The sequence below is a fragment of the Pelodiscus sinensis genome, chromosome 31 (genome assembly GCF_049634645.1).
Source record: "Pelodiscus sinensis isolate JC-2024 chromosome 31, ASM4963464v1, whole genome shotgun sequence".
Taxonomy (NCBI): Eukaryota; Metazoa; Chordata; order Testudines; family Trionychidae; genus Pelodiscus; species Pelodiscus sinensis.
This window is the reverse complement of record NC_134741.1, coordinates 1,529,105-1,548,654: the sequence shown is the minus strand read 5'-3', so window position 1 is coordinate 1,548,654 and position 19,550 is coordinate 1,529,105. Positions and strand designations below refer to the sequence as shown.

At 56.2% G+C, this 19,550-nt stretch overlaps 1 protein-coding gene and 1 long non-coding RNA gene across 3 annotated transcripts; both read left to right on the top strand.

Moving 5' to 3' along the window:
* Nucleotides 1-1,835: 1,835 nt before the first annotated feature.
* LOC142821575 (uncharacterized) lies at nucleotides 1,836-5,880 on the top strand. Its single transcript, XR_012898298.1, has 3 exons — nucleotides 1,836-2,240; nucleotides 2,598-2,620; nucleotides 3,881-5,880. It is a non-coding gene; the product is annotated as an uncharacterized LOC142821575 (long non-coding RNA).
* Nucleotides 5,881-5,902: 22 nt separating this feature from the next.
* On the top strand, nucleotides 5,903-17,190 carry LOC142821566 (uncharacterized). Of its 2 annotated transcripts, XM_075912883.1 has the most exons (5): nucleotides 5,903-8,996; nucleotides 9,843-9,863; nucleotides 10,168-10,194; nucleotides 12,856-12,958; nucleotides 16,697-17,190. In XM_075912883.1, exon 1 carries the CDS (start codon nucleotides 6,346-6,348, stop codon nucleotides 8,332-8,334), a length of 1,989 nt encoding a protein of 662 aa, XP_075768998.1. In that variant the 5' UTR covers nucleotides 5,903-6,345; the 3' UTR covers nucleotides 8,335-8,996; nucleotides 9,843-9,863; nucleotides 10,168-10,194; nucleotides 12,856-12,958; nucleotides 16,697-17,190. The 2 variants fall into 2 exon arrangements, with proteins under 2 accessions (XP_075768998.1, XP_075768997.1); XM_075912882.1 differs by having other exon boundaries at nucleotides 5,903-9,863.
* The last annotated feature ends 2,360 nt before the right edge of the window (nucleotides 17,191-19,550 follow it).

Below are 19,550 nucleotides of genomic sequence, written 5' to 3'. Positions count from 1 at the left end.
GGGGACAGAGTGATGCTGGGAGAGGAGAGTGTAAGGGCATTGCGGGCTACAGGGGGGAGGGGGAGGTTCTGGGAGAAGGCTTGAAAGAAGGTGTGGGCATGAGAAAGGTGGGGATGGAGCAAGTTGTGTGAAGGCACAGAGGGGCATGAGGGGAATGGGGGCAGAGAGTGGTGAGGGGGTGGGCATCAGGGAAAAAGAGGGCAAAGGGGCAGGGACAGTAAGGGAAGGGGGGGCACCAGGAGGGTGCAGGGCTAAGGGAAGGTGCAGATGCCAGGGGATTCTGGAGATGAAGCAGACGGGCAGACACCTGCAGGGGAGGGACCAGCACCAGAGGAGAGAGGTGAGGGAGGTGTTAGAAGAGGGGATAAGGAGGGGTAGCTCATATGATCAGAGTGGGGCTACTGGAGGAGTGCGCACAGAGGGGAGAGAAGGGCTGGTGGAGGGGGACAGGTTGCAGGAGGGCAGGTTGCAGGAGGGCTGAGGGCAGTGAGAAGGGCAGGAGTCAGGACAGCAGAGGAGGGTGAGGAGTTGGGGGGGCAGCAGGCACTGGGAGAGCTGATGGACCAAGGGGAGGAGACATGGCAGCAGAGAGAAACGGTAGAGGTTTATAAAGTATTTATTAATAACTTGGGTGCCACAGTGGCACATCCAAACAAGCCACATGAACTCAGTACTGGTGCACAACACAATTCATTCTGTTCATGGGAGGAAACTCTTGTGCAAGAAGCCGCCATTGCAGACATAGCCCAAGAACATCTTGCGCAAGGGTTCTTGTGCAAGAAGTCTTGAACAAGAACATGTCCACACTGCCATATGCGAGCTGTGCTTTTGCGCAAGAGCATCCATGGCAGTATGGACGCACTCTTGCGCAAGAAAGCTCCAATGGCCATTTTAGCCATAGGGGTTTCTTGCGCAAGAAATCCCTGCTGAGCATCCGCACTGCCCTCTTGCACAAGAGAGCTTAGGGTATGTCTACACGGTGGTAATGTAGGCAACCAGAGTTGCAAATGAAGCCCGGGATTTGAATTTCCCGGGCTTCATTTGCATCTTGCCGGGTGTCGCCATTTTTAAATGTCCGCTAGTGCGGACTCCATGCCGTGCGGCTACACGCAGCACGGACAGGTAGTTCGGACTAGGCTTCCTATAGTAACGGTAGTTCGGAATAGGAAGCCTAGTCCGAACTACCTAGTCCGTGCTGCATGTAGCCGCGCGGCACGGAGTCCGCACTAGCGGAATTTTAAAAATGGCGACGCCCGGCAAGATGCAAATGAAGCCCGGGAAATTCAAATCCCGGGCTTCATTTGCAACTCCGGTTGCCTACATTACCACCCTAGTTCGAATTAGAGTGGTAGTATAGACATACCCTTACACCTGTTAGAAAAGAGCATAGCTCTTATGCAAGACACCCTCTCTTACCACGCCGTACTGTTAATTTCCTTGCACAAGAGCAGGCGGGCAGTGTGGATGCTCTGCGGGTTCTTGCGCAAGAATGGCTGTACTTGCACAAGAAGCCGCGAGCGTAGACATAGCTTTAGAGGGAACACTTCCGCCAGCCTCTCTGTCCCCGAGTTAATGTCACATACATTGGGTTAAAGCAATTTCAGGATATCTGCATGAGGGGGATTTGGTGGGGGCCAAACTAATCCCAGTTGGTAGGAGGATGGTGGGAAAAGTCCTTCGAGAGGGGTGACATTACACCTTTTACTTCTGGTCATGTGTCCATCTTGCCCTGAATGTGTTACCTCCAGAGGTCTGGTTAGCAGGGGTCAGAGGGTGTGGCTAATGGAGCACCACCAAAAATTATATAAACCTGCCGCCCCTGCCTCAGTCTGTTGGTGCAGTGATGGAGGTTGGGGTGATTTTTGGTGACACTTTTGCCCTGGAACAACACCTGGGACAGACCCAGCAGGCCTGGCAAAGACATGGAGTGAAATGCTCCGTGCAGCGCGGACAAGGCCCTGCCACTTCCCATGGCCCTGTTCACCTGCATTCCTGCCCCACCCTCTCTGTGCCCCCTGAGGCAGATGGACGTGGAGCGGCAGCTGGTGGGCTGGGAGTGTGAGCGGCTGCAGCAGTTCCTGGCGGAGTGAGAGCGCCTCTGGCTGGGAGAGCTGGACGAGGAGATTGGGAGGAGAAGGGAGGAACACGCCACCTGCCTGGGCAAGGAGATTTCCTGGCTCAGTGCCCTGATCTCGGAGCTGGAGGAGAAGTGTCAGCAGCCGGTGCTGGAATTGTTGCAGGTGAGAAGGGGTCAAATGCGCTCAGAGCCCAGTGCAGGAAGGGGACCCCCTGAGTCACTGAGGGCTCACAGGGTAATTCAGCACAGGGAGCAGGCCCGCGGTGGCTGCAGGGCCGGGGCCCCAGGGCAGCGAGGGACAGGAGTTTGGGCCATTGGGAAGGCTGGTCAAAAGCTGGGCCTGCCCCTCCTGCAGAGCAGCAGATGTAAAAGGGGCTCGGCTCCCCTAGCACAGCCCTTCAGTGGGTCTCCCACCTGGGGGAGCCCCCTGTGGGGCAGGGGAGCAGCATGACCCGTCTAGAGCAGACGGCTGGGCTGGGCCATGGGCACTGACTCTCTGCTCTGTCTCCTTCTCTTCCAGGGTGTGAGAAGCACCGAGAGCAGGTACGTCCAGGCTCCATCTTCCCCCCCCCCCCCCCCGTCATGCTGGGAGCAGGCTCAGAGCCTGGGCTGTGAATCCAGCCCCCCACAATGGGACTGTCTCACCCTCTGAACCCTGCCCTCTCTGTACCCACCGCCCGGGGGGCCACTGCCAGGGTATGAGCCACCCTGTAGGGGACTGTCCCACAGCTCTGGGATGGGGAACCTTCCCTGGGACCTGGCTGGCTCAGGGGACTGTTAATAGGGCTGAGGCCTGTCATCCCAAAGGCCTAGCTGGGACCTGGTCCCAGCTTTGGCATGACCCATAGGGAGAGAGCTATGGGGAAAGAGCCGAGTGTCTCAGGCCAGGCCTTGGGAGGAGTGTCCCCATCCCAGAGCCCCCACGCCCTGCGGAGTGACGAGGCCCCTGGGGGCTGAGCAGAGAAGCTGAGGAGTGGCTGCGCCCGGAGAACAGGCCCCTCTCTCAGCCCTGGGAGTGGCCCAGCCAGGCCCCAGTGGGGCACATGCGTCGGGCCGGATGTGCAGGAGCCAAGCTGGGTGCTGCCCAGGCTGTTTTTCCTCTGGCTGGAGAGAGGCCCCAGGCTGGGCCCAGCAGGTTGTGCTGGCAGGAAACTCCCTGGGCAGCTGAGGTCACTGGGGCCCGGGGCCCAGACCCCACTCACTCCCCTGTCTCACTTTAGGGTTGCCAGATGGTTTTGACAAAAATACCAGACACACTTGATCTCAGATGGGGGAGGGGAACCAGCCACAGGGCCTGGTGGGAGAGATTGGGGAGGGAACTGGCCAGTGGGGAGCAGGGCTGGTCAGGAGGGGGTCGAGGGGAGAGGGGCTGACCGGGAGAGATCAAGGGATGGAGGGAACCAGCCAGCTGGGAGCAGGGCTAGCTGGGAGGAGGTTGGGGGGGAGTGGAGATGGCTGGGGGGGGAACCGGCCAGGGGGAAGTGGGCCTAGCCCAGGCGCATGCAGATCCCGGGGCACTGCCCGCCCTGCACATCGTCCCATCCCAACTCCCCCCCTTCCCCCCTGCGGGTAGACACGCTTATGCTGTGTGAGTACACAACTGCATACTGATACTCATGAAAATAATAAAACTTACTTAATTAGAAAATACCAGACATTTATGTGTCCGGTATTTTCTCAATTTGTTTCCCGGAGAGAAAGCTTAAGTATTGGACTGTCCGGTTCAAAACCAGACACTTGGCAACCTTGTCTAGCTTTGAAGGGCCGAGGTGGGAGACCAATAACACCCTCGTGTCTCTGCAGGGGTGAGGAGGCGACGTTGCCGCATCTGATGCCCAGGTGCCTGGAACTGGAGCGGAGAATCTGGGACTTCCCAGGAGAGAACAATTTCCAGGGAAACATAATGAGATTCCTGGGTACTGGGTGGCACTGCTAGGGGCTCTTCTCTCACTGTATAAGGGTGTGGGAAGGGACGTGGAAAGGCCCAGCTGGGTCCCTGAGATCCCAGGGTCTGCTCCTGGGGGGTTGGCGGGCTCTTGAGCCTGGGGTGGGGAGGAGTGGGGCTGCTCTGAGCAAAACAACAGGATCTCAGCGGGACGTGGATGGTGGAGAACAGGTGCGGGGAGTGAAAGTGCCTCCCCCACTGCCCTGGTCCCTGCAGCCGCCCCCTCCTGCTGCTAAGCAGAGAGTCCCCCAGCTCAGCCTGCGTGGGCCGAGGGGCAGGGGGAGGTGTGACGGGGCGGCCCCGCCCCGCACTCAAGCCCAGGGAAACCACCTGGGGCCGGGGGCGGAGAAGGCCCCACCCACACAGCCCTACTGGGCATGCTCCAAAGGGAGCAGGGATACAAAAGGCTGCTGGCCTGCTCAGAAGGGACAGACGGCGGCCCGAGCAGGAGCTAGCGACCACTGGCCAGAGAGGGAGTCGCTGAGCGTGCTGCTGCCGGGCCTCTGCCGGGCTCGGCCCCAACGCTGGAGACGCCGACTGACCACCCGCGACCCGAGCGCCGGACCGGACTCCGCCCACTCTGCGGCTGCCAGGTGGAGGACCTCTACAGCCCGGCGACCGACGCCGACAGGTGGGACCGCGGCAGGCTGCGAGCAGGGGGTAGGAAGCGACCCAGGGCAGGGAGCTGTAGAAGCCCCTGAGGGCTCGGGGCGTTGCAGGGAGGAGCCCCCGCCGAGCCAGTGGTGGAAACCACCCGAAACTACTAGGGCCCTGGGTCGGGGTCCGGTGGAGAGGGAGGGCCCGGACCCCCCTACCCCTGCTGCCCGAGACCTGGGCAAGTGGGGAGCAGGGCAACAAACCCTGAACTGAGGACTAGGCCGCTGGGCCTGCGAACTGAGGACTAGGCCGCTGGGCCGTATTTCCCCTAAGAGAGGGACATTGTACTTGGGAACTAGGCCAGTGGGCCGTATTTCCCCTAAGAGAGGGGCAGTGTACTTTGAGGGCTAGACCCAGACGGGCCGAGTTAGGCCCCGGATGGGGGTGGCAACCCCGAGACCGGGGCGAGCCCCCCGACACATGGTGGAGAATGTGAGTACACGACCCCGCCCCTGGGCAGAGGGGCTGGCAAAGGGGATTGGTAGACGCGGGCCGCGAGAACCCCGGGGACAGAAACCGGGGTTGCTGACCTGGCGACAGCGGTATGAAGGGGACCTGACCGAACTGCGGAGGCAGTTGGCAGGCCTACAAGAGCGACAGGACCGATGGGAGCGGGAGGTCGCGAGCCAGTTGGGGGCCCAGGGAAGGGTGGTGCCCCCCGGGGTCTGCCCCTTTGGGCAAGCGCCGATTGCAGAGCCTGGTAGGGGGCCAACGGACCCTGCTAAAATGGTGGTGAGACTTAGGGTAGAAGGGAACCCCACGGTGGCACTGGTGGATTCAGGGTGCAGCCAGACCCTAGTTAGGGCCAACCTAATATCTGAGCCAGAGCCAGCCGGGGGCCCCATCCGGTTGTTGTGTGTACACGGGGACGTACGGGCGTACCCGACAGCATGGGTGCGGCTAGATGATGGCCAGGAGGTGGGGGTCTATAGCGTGGGTTTGGTCCCGACGCTCGCCTACCCCGTGAAATTAGGCCGCGATTGGAGAGGCCTAGGCCGGGTGTTGCGGGAGTGGGGACAGCAGTCAGTGGCAGGGCACCCCCCCACACGACCTGGAGGAAGCCGCCCAAGGCAGGAGTCTAAGGGGGGGGAGAGGCCGAACCCAGGAACAGCGACGGGCCTGCCACCGAACCGGGGAGACCACCCCGCCTGGGAGGAGGAAGTCGAAACCCTAGAAGTAGAGGGCGACTTTATGAGAGAGCAAAGGGAAGACCAGACCCTGAGTCGAGCTTGGGAGCAGGTACAGGACCCAGGGGAGGGGACCAGCCAAGATCCCCATAAGCCCCAAGGCCCACGGTTCTGTGTGAAGGCAGATCGGCTATATAGGGTGGTCCGGGAACCCCAGACGGGGGAAGACATCTGGCAGCTCCTGGTCCCCCACAGGTTTAGGAACGCCGTACTCCGGCTGGCGCACCGGCTGCCTTGGGCTGGCCACCTCGGGCGAGAAAAGACCCTGCAACGGATAGGGATGAGGTTTTTTTGGCCGGGCATACACCACGCCGTGAGGGCCTTCTGTGAATCCTGCCCCGAGTGCCAACTCACCAGTAGAAAGGGGGGTGCCGAAAGCCCCCCTGGTGGCCCTGCCCGTGATAGGGGTCCCCTTTGAGAGGATCGGGTTGGACCTGGTGGGACCCCTAGAAAAGGCCAGCTCAGGCTGTCAGTACATTATGGTGGTGGTGGACTACGCCACCCGTTACCCAGAAGCGGTTCCCCTACGTAATACCACCGCCCGCACTCTTGCCGAAGAACTTTTTAAACTGTTTGCACGAGTAGGGATACCGAAGGAGATCCTGACCGACCAGGGGACCAATGTGTCGTCCCGGCTGACGGCAGAACTATCGCGGCTACTGAACATCCACCCTCTGAGGATGACGGTTTACCATCCCCAGACAGACGGCCTGGTGGAGCGTTTTAACCAAACGCTAAAGACGATGCTGCGTAAGTTCGTGGCTGAGGACCCTCGACACTGGGACAAGCTCCTACCAGCCTTGTTATTTGCCATTCGGGAGGTCCCCCAGGCGTCAACGGGTTTCTCCCCATTCGAGCTCCTGTATGGGCGACAGCCGAGGGGAATACTCGACCTTTTACGAGAAAGTTGGGAAGAACAAGAATCGCGTGTCCAAGGGACAGTACCCTATATCTTACAGCTGCGGGAACGCCTGCGGAAGGTAGGGGAATTCGCCAGGGCTAACCTCCTACAGGCGCAGGAGGTCCAAGCCCGATATTACAACCGAGGGGCCAAACTCCGCTCTTTTGAACCGGGGGACCACGTCCTCGTCCTGCTGCCATCCCGAGAGTCCAAGCTACTGGCCCGATGGCAAGGCCCGTTCGAGGTGGTCTGGCGAATAGGGACGGTGGACTACGAAGTGAGGCTGCCGGGGAGGAGGAGAGAGGTACGACTATACCACATCAACCTCTTGAAGGAGTGGAAGACCGCCGAAGGACTACTGGTCACCCCATATCCCCCGGAGCCAGAGCTCGGGCCAGCCGTAGAGGACCTCCAGGGGGAGGCTCAGGTAACGATGGGCCCCGAGTTGAATCCAGTACAGCGGGGAGAATTACAGCGAGTGGCCCAGAGGTTCGCGCCATTTTTCTCCACTCAACCCAGCCGCGTCCACACCACGCATCACCACATCGCTACCCGGCCGGGCCATAAGGTGCGAGACCAACACAGGCCCCTCCCTAGGAAGATGTGGGAAAAAGTCCAGCGGGAACTCCAGACCATGCTAGAGATGGGAGTGGTGGAGGAATCTCGTAGTGAGTGGAAGAGTCCCATAGTTCTAGTCCCGAAACCAGACGGCACGACGCGATTTTGCATCGACTTTCGAAAAGTGAATGCCATCTCGCGGTTCGATGCCTACCCGATGCCCCGAACCGAGGAGCTCTTGGAACGGCTCGGCCAAGCGGAATACTTCTCCATCCTGGACATGACGAAAGGGTATTGGCAGATCCCCCTGACACCAGCCTCCAAGGAGAAGACGACCTTCCCTACACCATGGGGCCTGTTTCAATTCGTGACCATGCCATTCGGACTGCATGGGGCAGCGGCCACATTCCAACGATTAATGGACCGATTGTTACAGCCCCATCACGCCTACGCAGCCGCATATATAGATGACGTGGTGATCTATAGCCCAACGTGGACGGCCCATCTGCAGCATCTAGAAGCCATATTGAAGTCCCTGAAGGAGGCCGGCCTCACAGCCAACCCGCGGAAATGCCAGCTGGGACGCCGGGAAGTAACCTACTTGGGGTACACGGTCGGGCAAGGGACAGTACGACCGCTGGTGGACAAAGTGAAAGCCGTGCAGGAGTGCAAGACACCCACGACCAAAAAGCAGGTACGCCAGTTCTTGGAGCTTGCGGGGTACTATCGCTGGTTTATCCCCGGTTTTGTGGACATTGCAGCCCCTCTATCTGACCTCACGAAAATTACCCAGCCGAACAAGGTACAATGGTCAGCAAACTGTGAGGAGGCTTTCAGGACACTGAAGGACCAGCTTACTAAAGCCCCGGTCCTGTTCCACCCAGATTTTTCAAAACCCTTCCTACTGCAAACGGATGCATTAGAAAGAGGCTTGGGGGCAGTGCTGGCCCAACAGGCAGAGGGAGGGGAGCACCCGGTAGTATACTTGAGCCGCAAGCTCTTCCCATGAGAACAGAACTACGCTACCATAGAAAAGGAGGCACTGGCAATAAAGTGGGCTATAGACGCCCTAAGATATTATTTATTGGGCAACACGTTTCAGGTGGTGACAGACCATGCCCCCCTGAAATGGTTAAATAGCATGAAAGAGACGAACCCCCGTTTAATGCGGTGGTATCTATCCTTACAGCCGTACAATTTCAGTATAACCCATCGCCCAGGGAAGGCGCACACGAATGCTGATTTCCTTTCCAGGGTGGGGGAAGAAGAGACGGGGACGAGCGAGGGGATAGGTACCCACTTAAGGGGGGGGGGGGTGTGACGGGGCGGCCCCGCCCTGCACTCAAGCCCAGGGAAACCACCTGGGGCCGGGGGCGGAGAAGGCCCCACCCACACAGCCCTACTGGGCATGCTCCAAAGGGAGCAGGGATACAAAAGGCTGCTGGCCTGCTCAGAAGGGGCAGACGGCGGCCCGAGCAGGAGCTAGCGACCACTGGCTAGAGAGGGAGTCGCCGAGGGAGCTGAGCGTGCTGCTGCCGGGCCTCTGCCGGGCTCGGCCCCAACGCCGGAGCCGCCGACCGACCACCCGCGACCCGAGCGCCGGACCGGACTCCGCCCACTCTGCGGCTGCCAGGGGGAGGACCACTACAGCCCGGCGACCGACGCCGACAGGTGGGACCGCGGCAGGCTGCGACCCAGGGCAGGGAGCTGTAGAAGCCCCTGAGGGCTCGGGGCGTTGCGGGGAGGAGCCCCCGCCGAGCCAGTGGTGGAAACCACCCGAAACTACTAGGGCCCTGGGTTGGGGTCCGGTGGAGAGGGAGGGCCCGGACCCCCCTACCCCTGCTGCCCGAGACCCGGGCAAGTGGGGAGCAGGGCAACAAACCCCGAACTGAGGACTAGGCCGCTGGGCCTGCGAACTGAGGACTAGGCCGCTGGGCCTGCGAACTGAGGACTAGGCCGCTGGGCCGTATTTCCCCTAAGAGAGGGGCAGTGTACTTTGAGGGCTAGACCCAGACGGGCCGAGTTAGGCCCCGGATGGGGGTGGCAACCCCGAGACCGGGGCGAGCCTCCCGACAGGAGGTTTCTGGGGAACGCTGGGAGCTGATTGCCAAGGGAGATGTCACAGACTCAGAGCCCGAGTCCCAGCTCTCTGGATGTTCATGGAGCCTCCCTGGCTGACACCAGCCACATGCCTGGGCCCGGTGTCTGAACCCCTTGGGCCAGATGCTCAGAGCTAGGCAGGTGCCCGGCGAGTCACACAGGTGCCTGATGGGAGTTTCAAAAGCCCCAGAGCAGCTTGGGACCCTAACTCCCACTGGTGCCCATAGGAGTTGGGCACCTCTCCTGTTCTGGTGTGGGTGAAATCCCAGGGCCTGAGTGGCTGGGGGTGGAAATGCCTGAGAGAAGCTGGTTCCTGGGCCTCACTCCCCAGGGTCCCTCTGGCAGCGCGGGGCAGAGCTGGGCCATGAGCCCTGTGCACTGCCCCCGCCAGTGATGGGTTTTTCTCTTCCCTTCCAGGGGCACTGGCTGCGGAGAGAGGTGAGGATCCCGGGGCGCTGCCCTAGGGCCAGGCACAGCAGCTGCTGGGAGCCTGTTCCCCCGCCCGGAGCAGCCCCTGGGTTGGGCAGGCACGAGGGATCGGGGCAGAGGGAGCCCAGCTGGGGAGCATGGGACAGAACAGCCGAAGGGAGTCAGAGGCGGTGGGACCCTGCTCTGTGAGGATCCAGGGTAGAGCTGGGGGTGGCGGGAGGGGCCAGGGTGTTCCTGCTCCTGCTCTGGGGGGGGGGGGGGGGGGGGGGCTCTGCAGTGGGAATTCTCACCTCTCTCTCTCCGCTTATTCCAGGACTCAGGCGAGCCTGAGGATTTTCAGGTAACTGGCCTTGCTCCAGTGTTGGTGACTCCAGCTCCTGCCCCCGGGAGAGACTGGCCCCCTTCTCCCCTCTCTCCCTCCGGCGCTGTGTCAGTGCCCCAGGCTGGGAGATAGCCCAGCCCTTGGGGAAGCAATAACCCCAGACCCTTGGGCCCACCACTGGGCATGGACCCCACAGGCCAGGGCTGGGAGCTGGGGGACCTCAGGCATCCTGCTGGCAAAGCCAGGTGCTGGAGCCCAGAGGAGGGGCTGGGGGATGTTACGGAGCTGGGTTGTGACTCCAGAGCTAAGGCTGAGAGATGCTTCCCATCTGAACGCTGCTCCCTTGGCCTGGGACAGGAAGTGGCTCCCCTGATCCCAGCTGGGTCCCCTCAATGCACTGCAGCCTGGGGAGAGAACTCTGGATGTGTCTGGCCAGTGGGGCTGGGCCCAGGGGCAAATCCAGGGTCTGGCTCTGGGCCCTGTCTCCTATTTAAACACGAGGGCTATGTCTAGACTGGCATGATTTTCCGGAAAAGTTTTCAGTTAAAAGCATTTTCGGAACAGAGCGTCTAGATTGGCATGGACGCTTTTCCGCAAAAGCACTTTTTGCGGAAAAGCATCTGTGCCAATCTAGACGCGCTTTTGCGCAAAAAAGCCCCGATTGCCATTTTCGTGATCGGGGCTTTTTTGCGGAAAACAAATCTGAGCTGTCTACACAAAGTTTTGCGCAAAAGGACTTTTGCCCAAACGGGAGCAGCACAGTATTTCCGCAAGAAGCACTGATTTCTTACAGTAGGAAGTCAGTGCTTTTGCGGAAATTCAAGCGGCCAGTGTAGACAGCTGGCAAATTTTTCCGGAAAAGCGGCTGATTTTCTGGAAAAACTGGCCAATCTAGACAATGCCGAGGGGTCTGTCTGCTTGGCACAGGGCAGCAAGTCTCCAAGCCAGGGGGCAGGCTCTAACTGCGCACAGCAGGGGGGTGACTGTGCAGGCCCCAACACCTGGTGGGGGCTCAGCAGAGAAGGTCACATGAGATCGGCAGTGACAGCACCTGGGCCCCAAGCTCTGCAGGGCTATTTAGTGCTGGGGCACGAACCCCACAGCCAGAGTCTGCCCCTCCCCTGGCTCTGGGAAGTACTTGTCCAGCTGTGTAGCCAAACCTGCCGTGCCCGCAGAGCCTGGTGTGAGATCCCCAGCATGTCTGCCTCAGGGCTGGGTGGGAGGAGCCGGGGGGTGGCTGGAGTGGTCGGTCGCTAGAGACCCCTGCACCCCTGGGGCTCAGAGGGGCTTTGTAGCCAGTGCCCGTGCTGGGAGACACCGGGGCAGCGGCAGAGGATCTGTGCTGCTCACAGGGCCCAGGAGACATGTCGCTCTGAGCAGAGTTCAGGCTGCAGTCGGGTCTGTGGGCTGAGATCAGGGCCGTTCTGGAGAGTCACAGATGGTACCCTGAGCCCAGCCACTGGGGGATCCTCTCAATTGGGCAGGCTAAGTACAGCTCTGTGGCCTGTTACTCAGACACTAAAAGGGTCCCAACATTTCACCCTTTTCTTTCCCAGCATCAGCTGTCCCCTCCCTTCCCCCACCTCTCCTCCACTCTGCTCCTTGCTGCCTACTCCATCTTCACTTGCCCTGGTGCCCTCTGCACAAAACCCTTCGCTGTCCCCCCACCCACTGATGCCTGCCCCTTCCTTGCACCCCTCCTCTGCCACCTTCTCCTTAGTGCCGCCTGCCCCTCCCCTCTCCCTCTGCCTCCCTGCACCCCTCACCCTGCTCTAGTCCCCTAGTGTGAACTCCCTGCCTCCCTAGGGCCTGCCCCTTCCTTTGCCCCTCTGCCTGCCTGAGTCCTTTCCCTGGCCCCCTCTTTGGGCCCTGTGGTGGAGGCCCTTTCCCTACCCCATTTCTGGTGCTCACATCTCCTCACCCCTCTGCCTCCCTACAGCCTGCCCTTCCCCACACCTCTCTCTCTCTCTCTCTCTCTCTCCTCCCTGTTCCTTTGTCCCCCTCTACCTCCTAGTGCCCAACCCCTTCTCTCTGCCCTCCTTGCATCTGCCCCTCCTCCCACTCCTCCTGGGGACTTCCCCTTCCCTCGCCCATCTCTGTCTCCCTCCCCCTTGATAACTGCCCCTTCCCTCACTGCCCTGGTATCTCCTGGGCTCTGCCCTACCCCTCACCCCTCTTTGTCTCCTTGTCACCTGCACCTTCCCCAGTGCCAGACCCTCCCCTCTCCCTGTTCTGTGCCCCACTGCCCGTGCCTTCTTGTAGCCAGACATGAACCCCATCTTGTCCCCCCCCCCTCCGCCCAGAGAGCAAGAGAAAGGCAGTCAGCCTTTGATGCCCTGGGAATGCAGGTGTGCTGCCTGTCCCTGACTCTACCATAAACAGAAACCAGACAGTAAATGGGCTAGCTTCCGTCGCCCTGATGGCTAGTACCAGTAATTGACACGCCTGCACTGTCCCAGGAGAGAAATCTTCGCCCATCACATATCAGAGGTGCCCATTGTCTGCATTTTCCCAGGTGTGAATTATGCTTTGCATCCTTCGTGGGAAACTTGGCATTCAAAGCCATTTTTTCTAATTGGCCACTTGAGACCAGGAAGAAGCCTACATGACCCAAGGGGTATAAAGAGGGGTTTAGTAGCCTACCCCATTTGAGCTTTAATCATCTACACCTGCTGGCAGGTATTGATTGTCTCCCGAGGTCTGTGGGACGCCCAACCTCGCCCTACTTCTTCCCGAGGGATTGAGAGAAAGACGCTGGCCATGCCAAGTCTGGAACGCAGGGGTAAGAATATATACCTGCTATGTGTCTATTTTGCATGCATTTAATAAGAGCTCAGAGAATCAAAGGGGTTTCATGGTACCTGTAAGTGACTTATTAGTGTAATTTCTGTCCTGTCCTTTGTAGTGGCTGTGTTAGCTGTTAAATGCTACTGCTGTGTTACAGATAAGTTTACCCTGTAACAATAAAATAGTAACTGTTTAAGCTTTAACCTGACTCCTTCAGTTGCTGTAACAGAACCAAGCACAATTTAAAAGAACTTCAGCTGGTCATAAGGGACTCACTGCCCTGACCGTCACTTCTTCTCCTCCTCCTCCTCCTCCTCCTCCTCCTCCTCCTCCTCCTCCTCCTCCTCTTTGAGCTCTGATGCCCCCTCCTTTGTGTCTTCCCAGTGGGCAGCATCCCTATGGCCTTTGTGCCTGCCCCTCCTTTCCCCCTAACCTCCCCCAGTGCCCACCCCTCCCATCACCCCATTCTGTCCCCCACACCTGCCCCTTCCTCACCCCCTTACAGCCTCTGGGACCTGCCCCTCTGCCTTTCCCTGCCCCTGCCCCAGCCAGCCCCCCCTCCCCCGTGTCTACCCACTCTCTCCTGCCCATGGTCTTGGCACCTGCCCCATTGCTCATCCCCTGGGCCCCATCACCTGTCCCTCCCCAGTGGACGTGACTCTGGATCTAGACACTGCAAATCCCGACCTCGTCCTGTCTTAGGATCAGAAACGTGTGAGAGACGGAGACACGTGCCAGGCTCTGCCCAACAACCCGGAGATATTTGACACTTACCCTGAAGTTCTGGGCGCTGAGGGGTTCGCAAGCGGGAGGTGTTACTGGGAGGTGGAGGTGGGAGACAAAACTGACTGGGCTCTAGGGCTGTGTCTACATTGGCATGATCTTGTGCCAAAGCAGACGCTTTTGCACAAAAACATGCTTCCTGTCTACACTGGTGGGGAGATCTTGCGCAAGAACACTGACGTTCTAATGTGTGAAATCAGTGCTTCTTGCGCAAGCACTATGATGCTCCCGCTCAGGAATAAGCCCTCTTGCACAACTGTTCTTGCACAAGAGGCCAGCGTACAGGCAACATGAATTTCTTGCGCAAGAAAGCCTATGGCTAAAATGGCCATCAGAGCTTTCTTGTGCAAGAGAGTGTCTATACTGGCACAGATGCTCTTGCGCAAAAGCACATCTCTTGCACAAAGGCACATGCCAGTGTAGACGCTCTCTTGCGCAAATACTTTAATGCAAGAACTCTTGTGTTAAAGAGTATTTGCGCAAGATCATGCCAATGTAGACACAGTCTAGGTGTTTGCAAGGAATCTGTGAGCAGGAAGGGGGAGAGCGCACTTTCACTTGAGGTTGGATACTGAGCCCCTTCCACTCCCCTCCCCGTGAGCGCCAGGCCCAGCCAGGTGGGGATTTTCCTGGACTACGAGGTGGGTGAGGTCTCATTTTACAATATGACTGACAGGACCCATCTCTTCACCTTCACCTTCTCCAGGATGCTCCACCCGTATTTCTACACTGGTTACGATGAGGATGGTGTAAATGCTACTCCCCTGACCATCTGCCGGGTCCCCTTGCTCGTCCCCTCTGGGTAGAGCACTGGGGGCAACTGCAGAGTGGCCAGTGCTTGATTTGGAGGGTCTTCACTGCACCCCCTAAACCCAGTGCCAGGGGGTCGATCTCAGAGCATGGGCCCAGGCTGTCATGTAGATGGAACCAGCAACCCCCAAGCACCAACCCCAGGCCTGTTCCCATGGAGATGGAACCAAAGACATTGTCTCGTCCCCCCACCCCCGACCTTCCCCTCTGTTCCCAGCCCCAGACCAGTGACCTGGGGGAGGGGAAAGTGGCAGAGAAGGGGTGGAAGAGTCAGCAGAAGGGATGGGGAGGGGGGAGAAGACTGCTGGTTGTAAGGCGTGGGGGCTGTGGGTCAGGAGCAGGGGGTGCAGGCTGTGGGGTAAGAGGCAGAGGGGCGCAGGGACAAGAGCTGTGCGGATACGGCGGGGTAACTGTTGAGGCCAGGATTGGGGAGTGGGTGCAGCAGCAGGAAGGGAAGAGCCCAGATCACAAGGGGATGGAGGATTAATGAAGAGGCAAGTGAGAGAGCCCCTACAAGGAAGAGCCCCTGGCAGAAATGACAGAGCAGGCAGAGGAGCCCAGTGCATGCAATGGGGCCAATGCAAGAAGGAAATGCCCTGGCATCTCCTGCCCTGGGGGAGTCTCTGCCCAAGATAGGACTCAAACAGCCACAGGGGCGGGAGTGCAGGTCTGTGGCCTTGCTATAGGGGCTGCTTTGTGCTGCAAACCCACTTGTGTTGAGGGAGCTGGTCCCAACATGATGGAGTGAGGGGAGGGGTGAGCTGGTGAAGGGGGGACCCCAGCCTCAGGGCTGTGTGAAAGATAGGCCCAGGCTGGATGACTGGAGCCCCCACTCATGGGAGACAGCCCCAGCAGATTTTTACAGGCTGTTTTGTTCTGCTCTGTCCAAGTTTTCTGCCTGTTTCCCTTCCCCCACCACCTGGCTCAGAGCAGCAAATGGTGATAAACTGGGACCCTCCTGTCAGAATGTTCTACCCCTGTGAGATCCCATGTAACATAGAGACAGAAATACCAATGGTCCCAGTTAAACATTACTGTTGTCACAAGGTGACAAGATGGTTATTGAGGGCATACAGAATATAAAATGTCTAAAAAAAAATCATCCACATTGTTCCGGGTTCCACCACTCATCTCCTCTCTGCAGTGTGCTGCGATAAAAATAACTTATTGGGCTGATTTCTTGAGGGAGGTATTAGCTACCAAACAAGCAAAGGCTGAGGGGAGACATATCACACAGAATTGGTAGGTCGGCTTGGTTCTGTTTTCCATTTGATGCCATGTGAACGTTTTCAGAGTCGTAATTGAATTTGGAAGCTTTATTCACGATGTGCAGTTCCTGGCATGGTGCTCAAGAATGACCTAAATTATTTGAAAATAAATCCCCTATAATCACCTACCAAGGGAGTCATGTTGTTTTTGTCCAGTGAACTGGTTTCCAGGTGGCACAAGGTTCCAGTGCTGCCTGTTGTTCCCCTTGTTTCATACAGGGGAAGATTAAGCTGGAAATAGAGACTCTTCCCCATAAAACTGTCTTCAGTGTGAGGGGCCCATACCAAGATAAAACATTTGCATATGAACAATGTCAGCAAGGGAAGAACTTGCATTGTCCCACTAAATGTATGAATCTTTCTTTGCAATGTGAAATGTAAGTTTGAATTTAAATATAAATTAAATATCTGAGATTTGTTTTATTACTCTGTGTATTTTGCTGTGCTGGCCAATAACAGCTCAGTAACACTGCTGGCCTTGTGTTGAATATTCCTGGCTGACCCCAGTGTGGAGCAGTTGTAGGGCATGTCTCCAGCTGTCACCCTTGGAGGGGACAATCGTGTGAGAAATTCCATGGGAGTTTAAAATGGCTGTGATGGGGATCAGCTCCTATCCCTGTGGGCTGCAGGCCAGGCCAGGCCAGGCCTTGGGGCTCACACTGCAGTCCCTGTGACAGAAGCTGCCCAGGGGTACAAGAGGGAAATCTCAGTTCTCTCCATATTCATTAAGGATCACTGAATCCTGCAGGAGATCTTTTGCCATCTCCGCCCTGATCTACTGATGGAGATATCCATGCAGATGTCACATCAGGGAGATATTTTGTTGACTCCGGTAAGTTTCAGGAGCATGTTGCTGACATTGTTTCCTGCAGGTGACATTCCAGGAAGTCCTGGGTTTGCTCATGAAGGATGAGACTGAGGCTCCAAAGAGGGAACACGGTGAGAAAGGGACAGTCCCAGAGTGGCAGGCAGGTGTCTGATTTCACTCTGGAAAAACACTGGATTCTGCATAACCAGGGGTGAAGCCAGATTCCCACCGTGCGCCCAGCATTCTGCCTGTGCCTCTCATCATCCTCAAATCAAACATCCCCTGAGTAATTTCACATGCAGTATCATGGGCAGAACACCCCCCTCGCAGCTGACATGCTTCTGACCAACACAGGTAGAAGACCTGTGGCCAGGAGAGGAACCCAGGTGGAGCAGCAGGGCACAGAGGTTCACCAGTGACATGCCGTAGCCCCTATGAGGCACGTGCCCCCAGCAGGAACTCAATACACGGGACTGGAACTCCAGTGCTCCCAGAACTGATGACGCGTGGTAGGCTGACCTTTTGTGTGAACTGTTTATTCGTGAAGAGGTTTGGGTAGCAAACCACCAGGCCCCCTTGGGCCACCACGAGGTTAATCCATGGTCGGTGTAATGTCGAAAGCTTCTACTTTATAGGAATGTGCTATAGGTAGCACGGTCTTATTGGTACGATCATAAGGAAGTGCTACTGTAGGAAACAGCTGTTAGGGCAGCACAATCCTACATGCAGCAGTTCCTAAAATTTCTGTGTTGAAAACAGCTCCCTGTAGGATTGTGCTCTTGGGGGCAGTTACTGATTTCCAGAAATAAGAAATTGCTACTGTAAGAAACTCCTACTGGAAATATCACTTTCATCTTTGAACCCCAGTATTCCATGGAACACCATTTTGGAAATACTGGTCTAAAAACAATGTTGGAGTCGACCATCAGTTGTTTACAAAGGATTACTCTAAACCAGTGTTTCTCAAACTTTTTTTATAAAGTACCCCTTTTCCAAAAAAAAGTATAAGTACCCCATTTAAAAAAAACTTGAGTACCCCCATTACCTACAGTTTTCAGACACACAATTTTTTTCTACCATTGCAACACTTTTGGTAAACAACTTAATCATAGTCTGGCAGGAGATTTTTTTCGTGTAAAATGTACAAAAATAATAAAATGTTGTACAATTTAAAACAAATTCAGTTTTCTCCAAATTTCAGTTGTGCTGAAGTACCCCCCATACATATCACTAGTTGAGAAACACAGCTCTAAACAAATAACACAAGTGCACTTATAAATACTTTTAATGAAAGTGTAAAAGACTCTGTAAAAGTCCTCCAAAAAAAGCAAATGTCATTGTTGGTCTGAACTCCAGGAATTTGCTAGACGGGAATCAGCCTAAGTCTATGTCTATACTCTGCATTGCTGTGCAAGAAGATATGCAAATGAGCTGTGGCAATGAATATTGCTGCAGTTCATTTGCATACCTAATGAGCTGTTATTTTTGCGGAAGGGACTTTTGCGCAAGGAGGAGTTGTCTACACTACTGCTTGCACAAAGAACCGTTCTTGTGCAGGAACTGTTCTGCTGCTTATTTTCAGGCAGAATGGCTTCTGCACAAGAGGGGTTTTCTGTGCAAGGAGTAGTGTACGCAGCTCCTTCTTGCGCAAAAACCCCTTCCGCAAAATGGTGGCTCATTAGGTATGCAAATGAGCTGTGCACTTCATCTGCATATCTTCTTGCACAACCATGCACAGTATAGACATAGCCTTAGCGTTTGTGAGGGTAGCAGCTTCTTACACTGCAGACTAAGTAACTGTTCTCCATATCTCCACTAGGACTTTCTCACTACAGTGGTGAATGGAAATTTGCTAGGTCTTAGGGTGAAAGATGATAGCAGTTTCTTATACTGCAGGCTAAGTAACTGTTCCCCATAGGAATGTCCTACCTCCACTACTACTTTCTCACTGGTCCCTGTAGGAAAGTGATACTTCCAGTATTTTCTTTCAGGAGCAGTTTCTTTTGCCCTCTTTAAATCCATTTTTAAAATTTTGGTGTTCTCCTGCCTCACATTCCTTATAACATTGCTCTCCAACCTTTTTAACTGCAAGATCACTTGCAAGTAAAATGTTCCTCAAACTGAAACACCCACTTTATTCCAGCCCCTCTTTGAGGCCCTGCCCTTCCTCTGTCCCTTCTGAGGTCTCACCATGCTCACTGCAACCCTCTTCTTCCCCCAACCTCAATCACTTGCACCAGGCTGGGATAGGGGTTTAGGGAGAACGCCCTGTGCTTTTGCCTACAGGTTTGGAGTGTAGGAGGGGCTTCGGTCATGTTTGTGTATGTGACACAAAGAGAGAGAGAGAAATAATGGCTACCTGCAAAAACATAGGTGGTTAAGCATAGGTTTCCATAGGACAACTAATTTTTACTTTTGCGTATCTAAGTACAAATTAAGATGTGATACTTTTGTACTTTTACTCAAGGGCTGTGTCTACATTGGCAGGATTTTGCGCAAAAGCACTTGCTTTTGCACAAAATCTTGCCACCTGTCTACACTGGCTACAAGAATTTGCGCAAGAACACTGACGTTCTAATGTATGAAATCAGTGGTTCTTGCGCAAATACTCTGACACTCCAGTTCAGGAATAAGCCCTCTTGCGCAAGTATTCTTGCACAAGAAAGCCACTGTAGACAGCCATGTTAATTTCTTGAGCAAGAAAGCCCGATGGCTAAAATGGCCATGGGAGCTTTCTTGCACAAGAGAGTGTCTACACTGGCACGAATGTTTTTGTGCAAAAGCATCTGTGCCAGTGTAGACACTCTTGCACAAATACTTTTAACGAAAAAACTTTTCCGTTAAAAGTATTTGCGCAAAATCATGCCAGTCTAGACGCAGCCAAGTAGATTTACAGAAGGTTACTTTAGCTTTTACTT

What these genes read in the sequence shown, in the direction of transcription:
- LOC142821566 (XM_075912883.1), top strand. Translation starts at nt 6,346, where the DNA reads ATGGTGGTGGTGGACTACGCCACCCGTTACCCAGAAGCGGTTCCCCTA.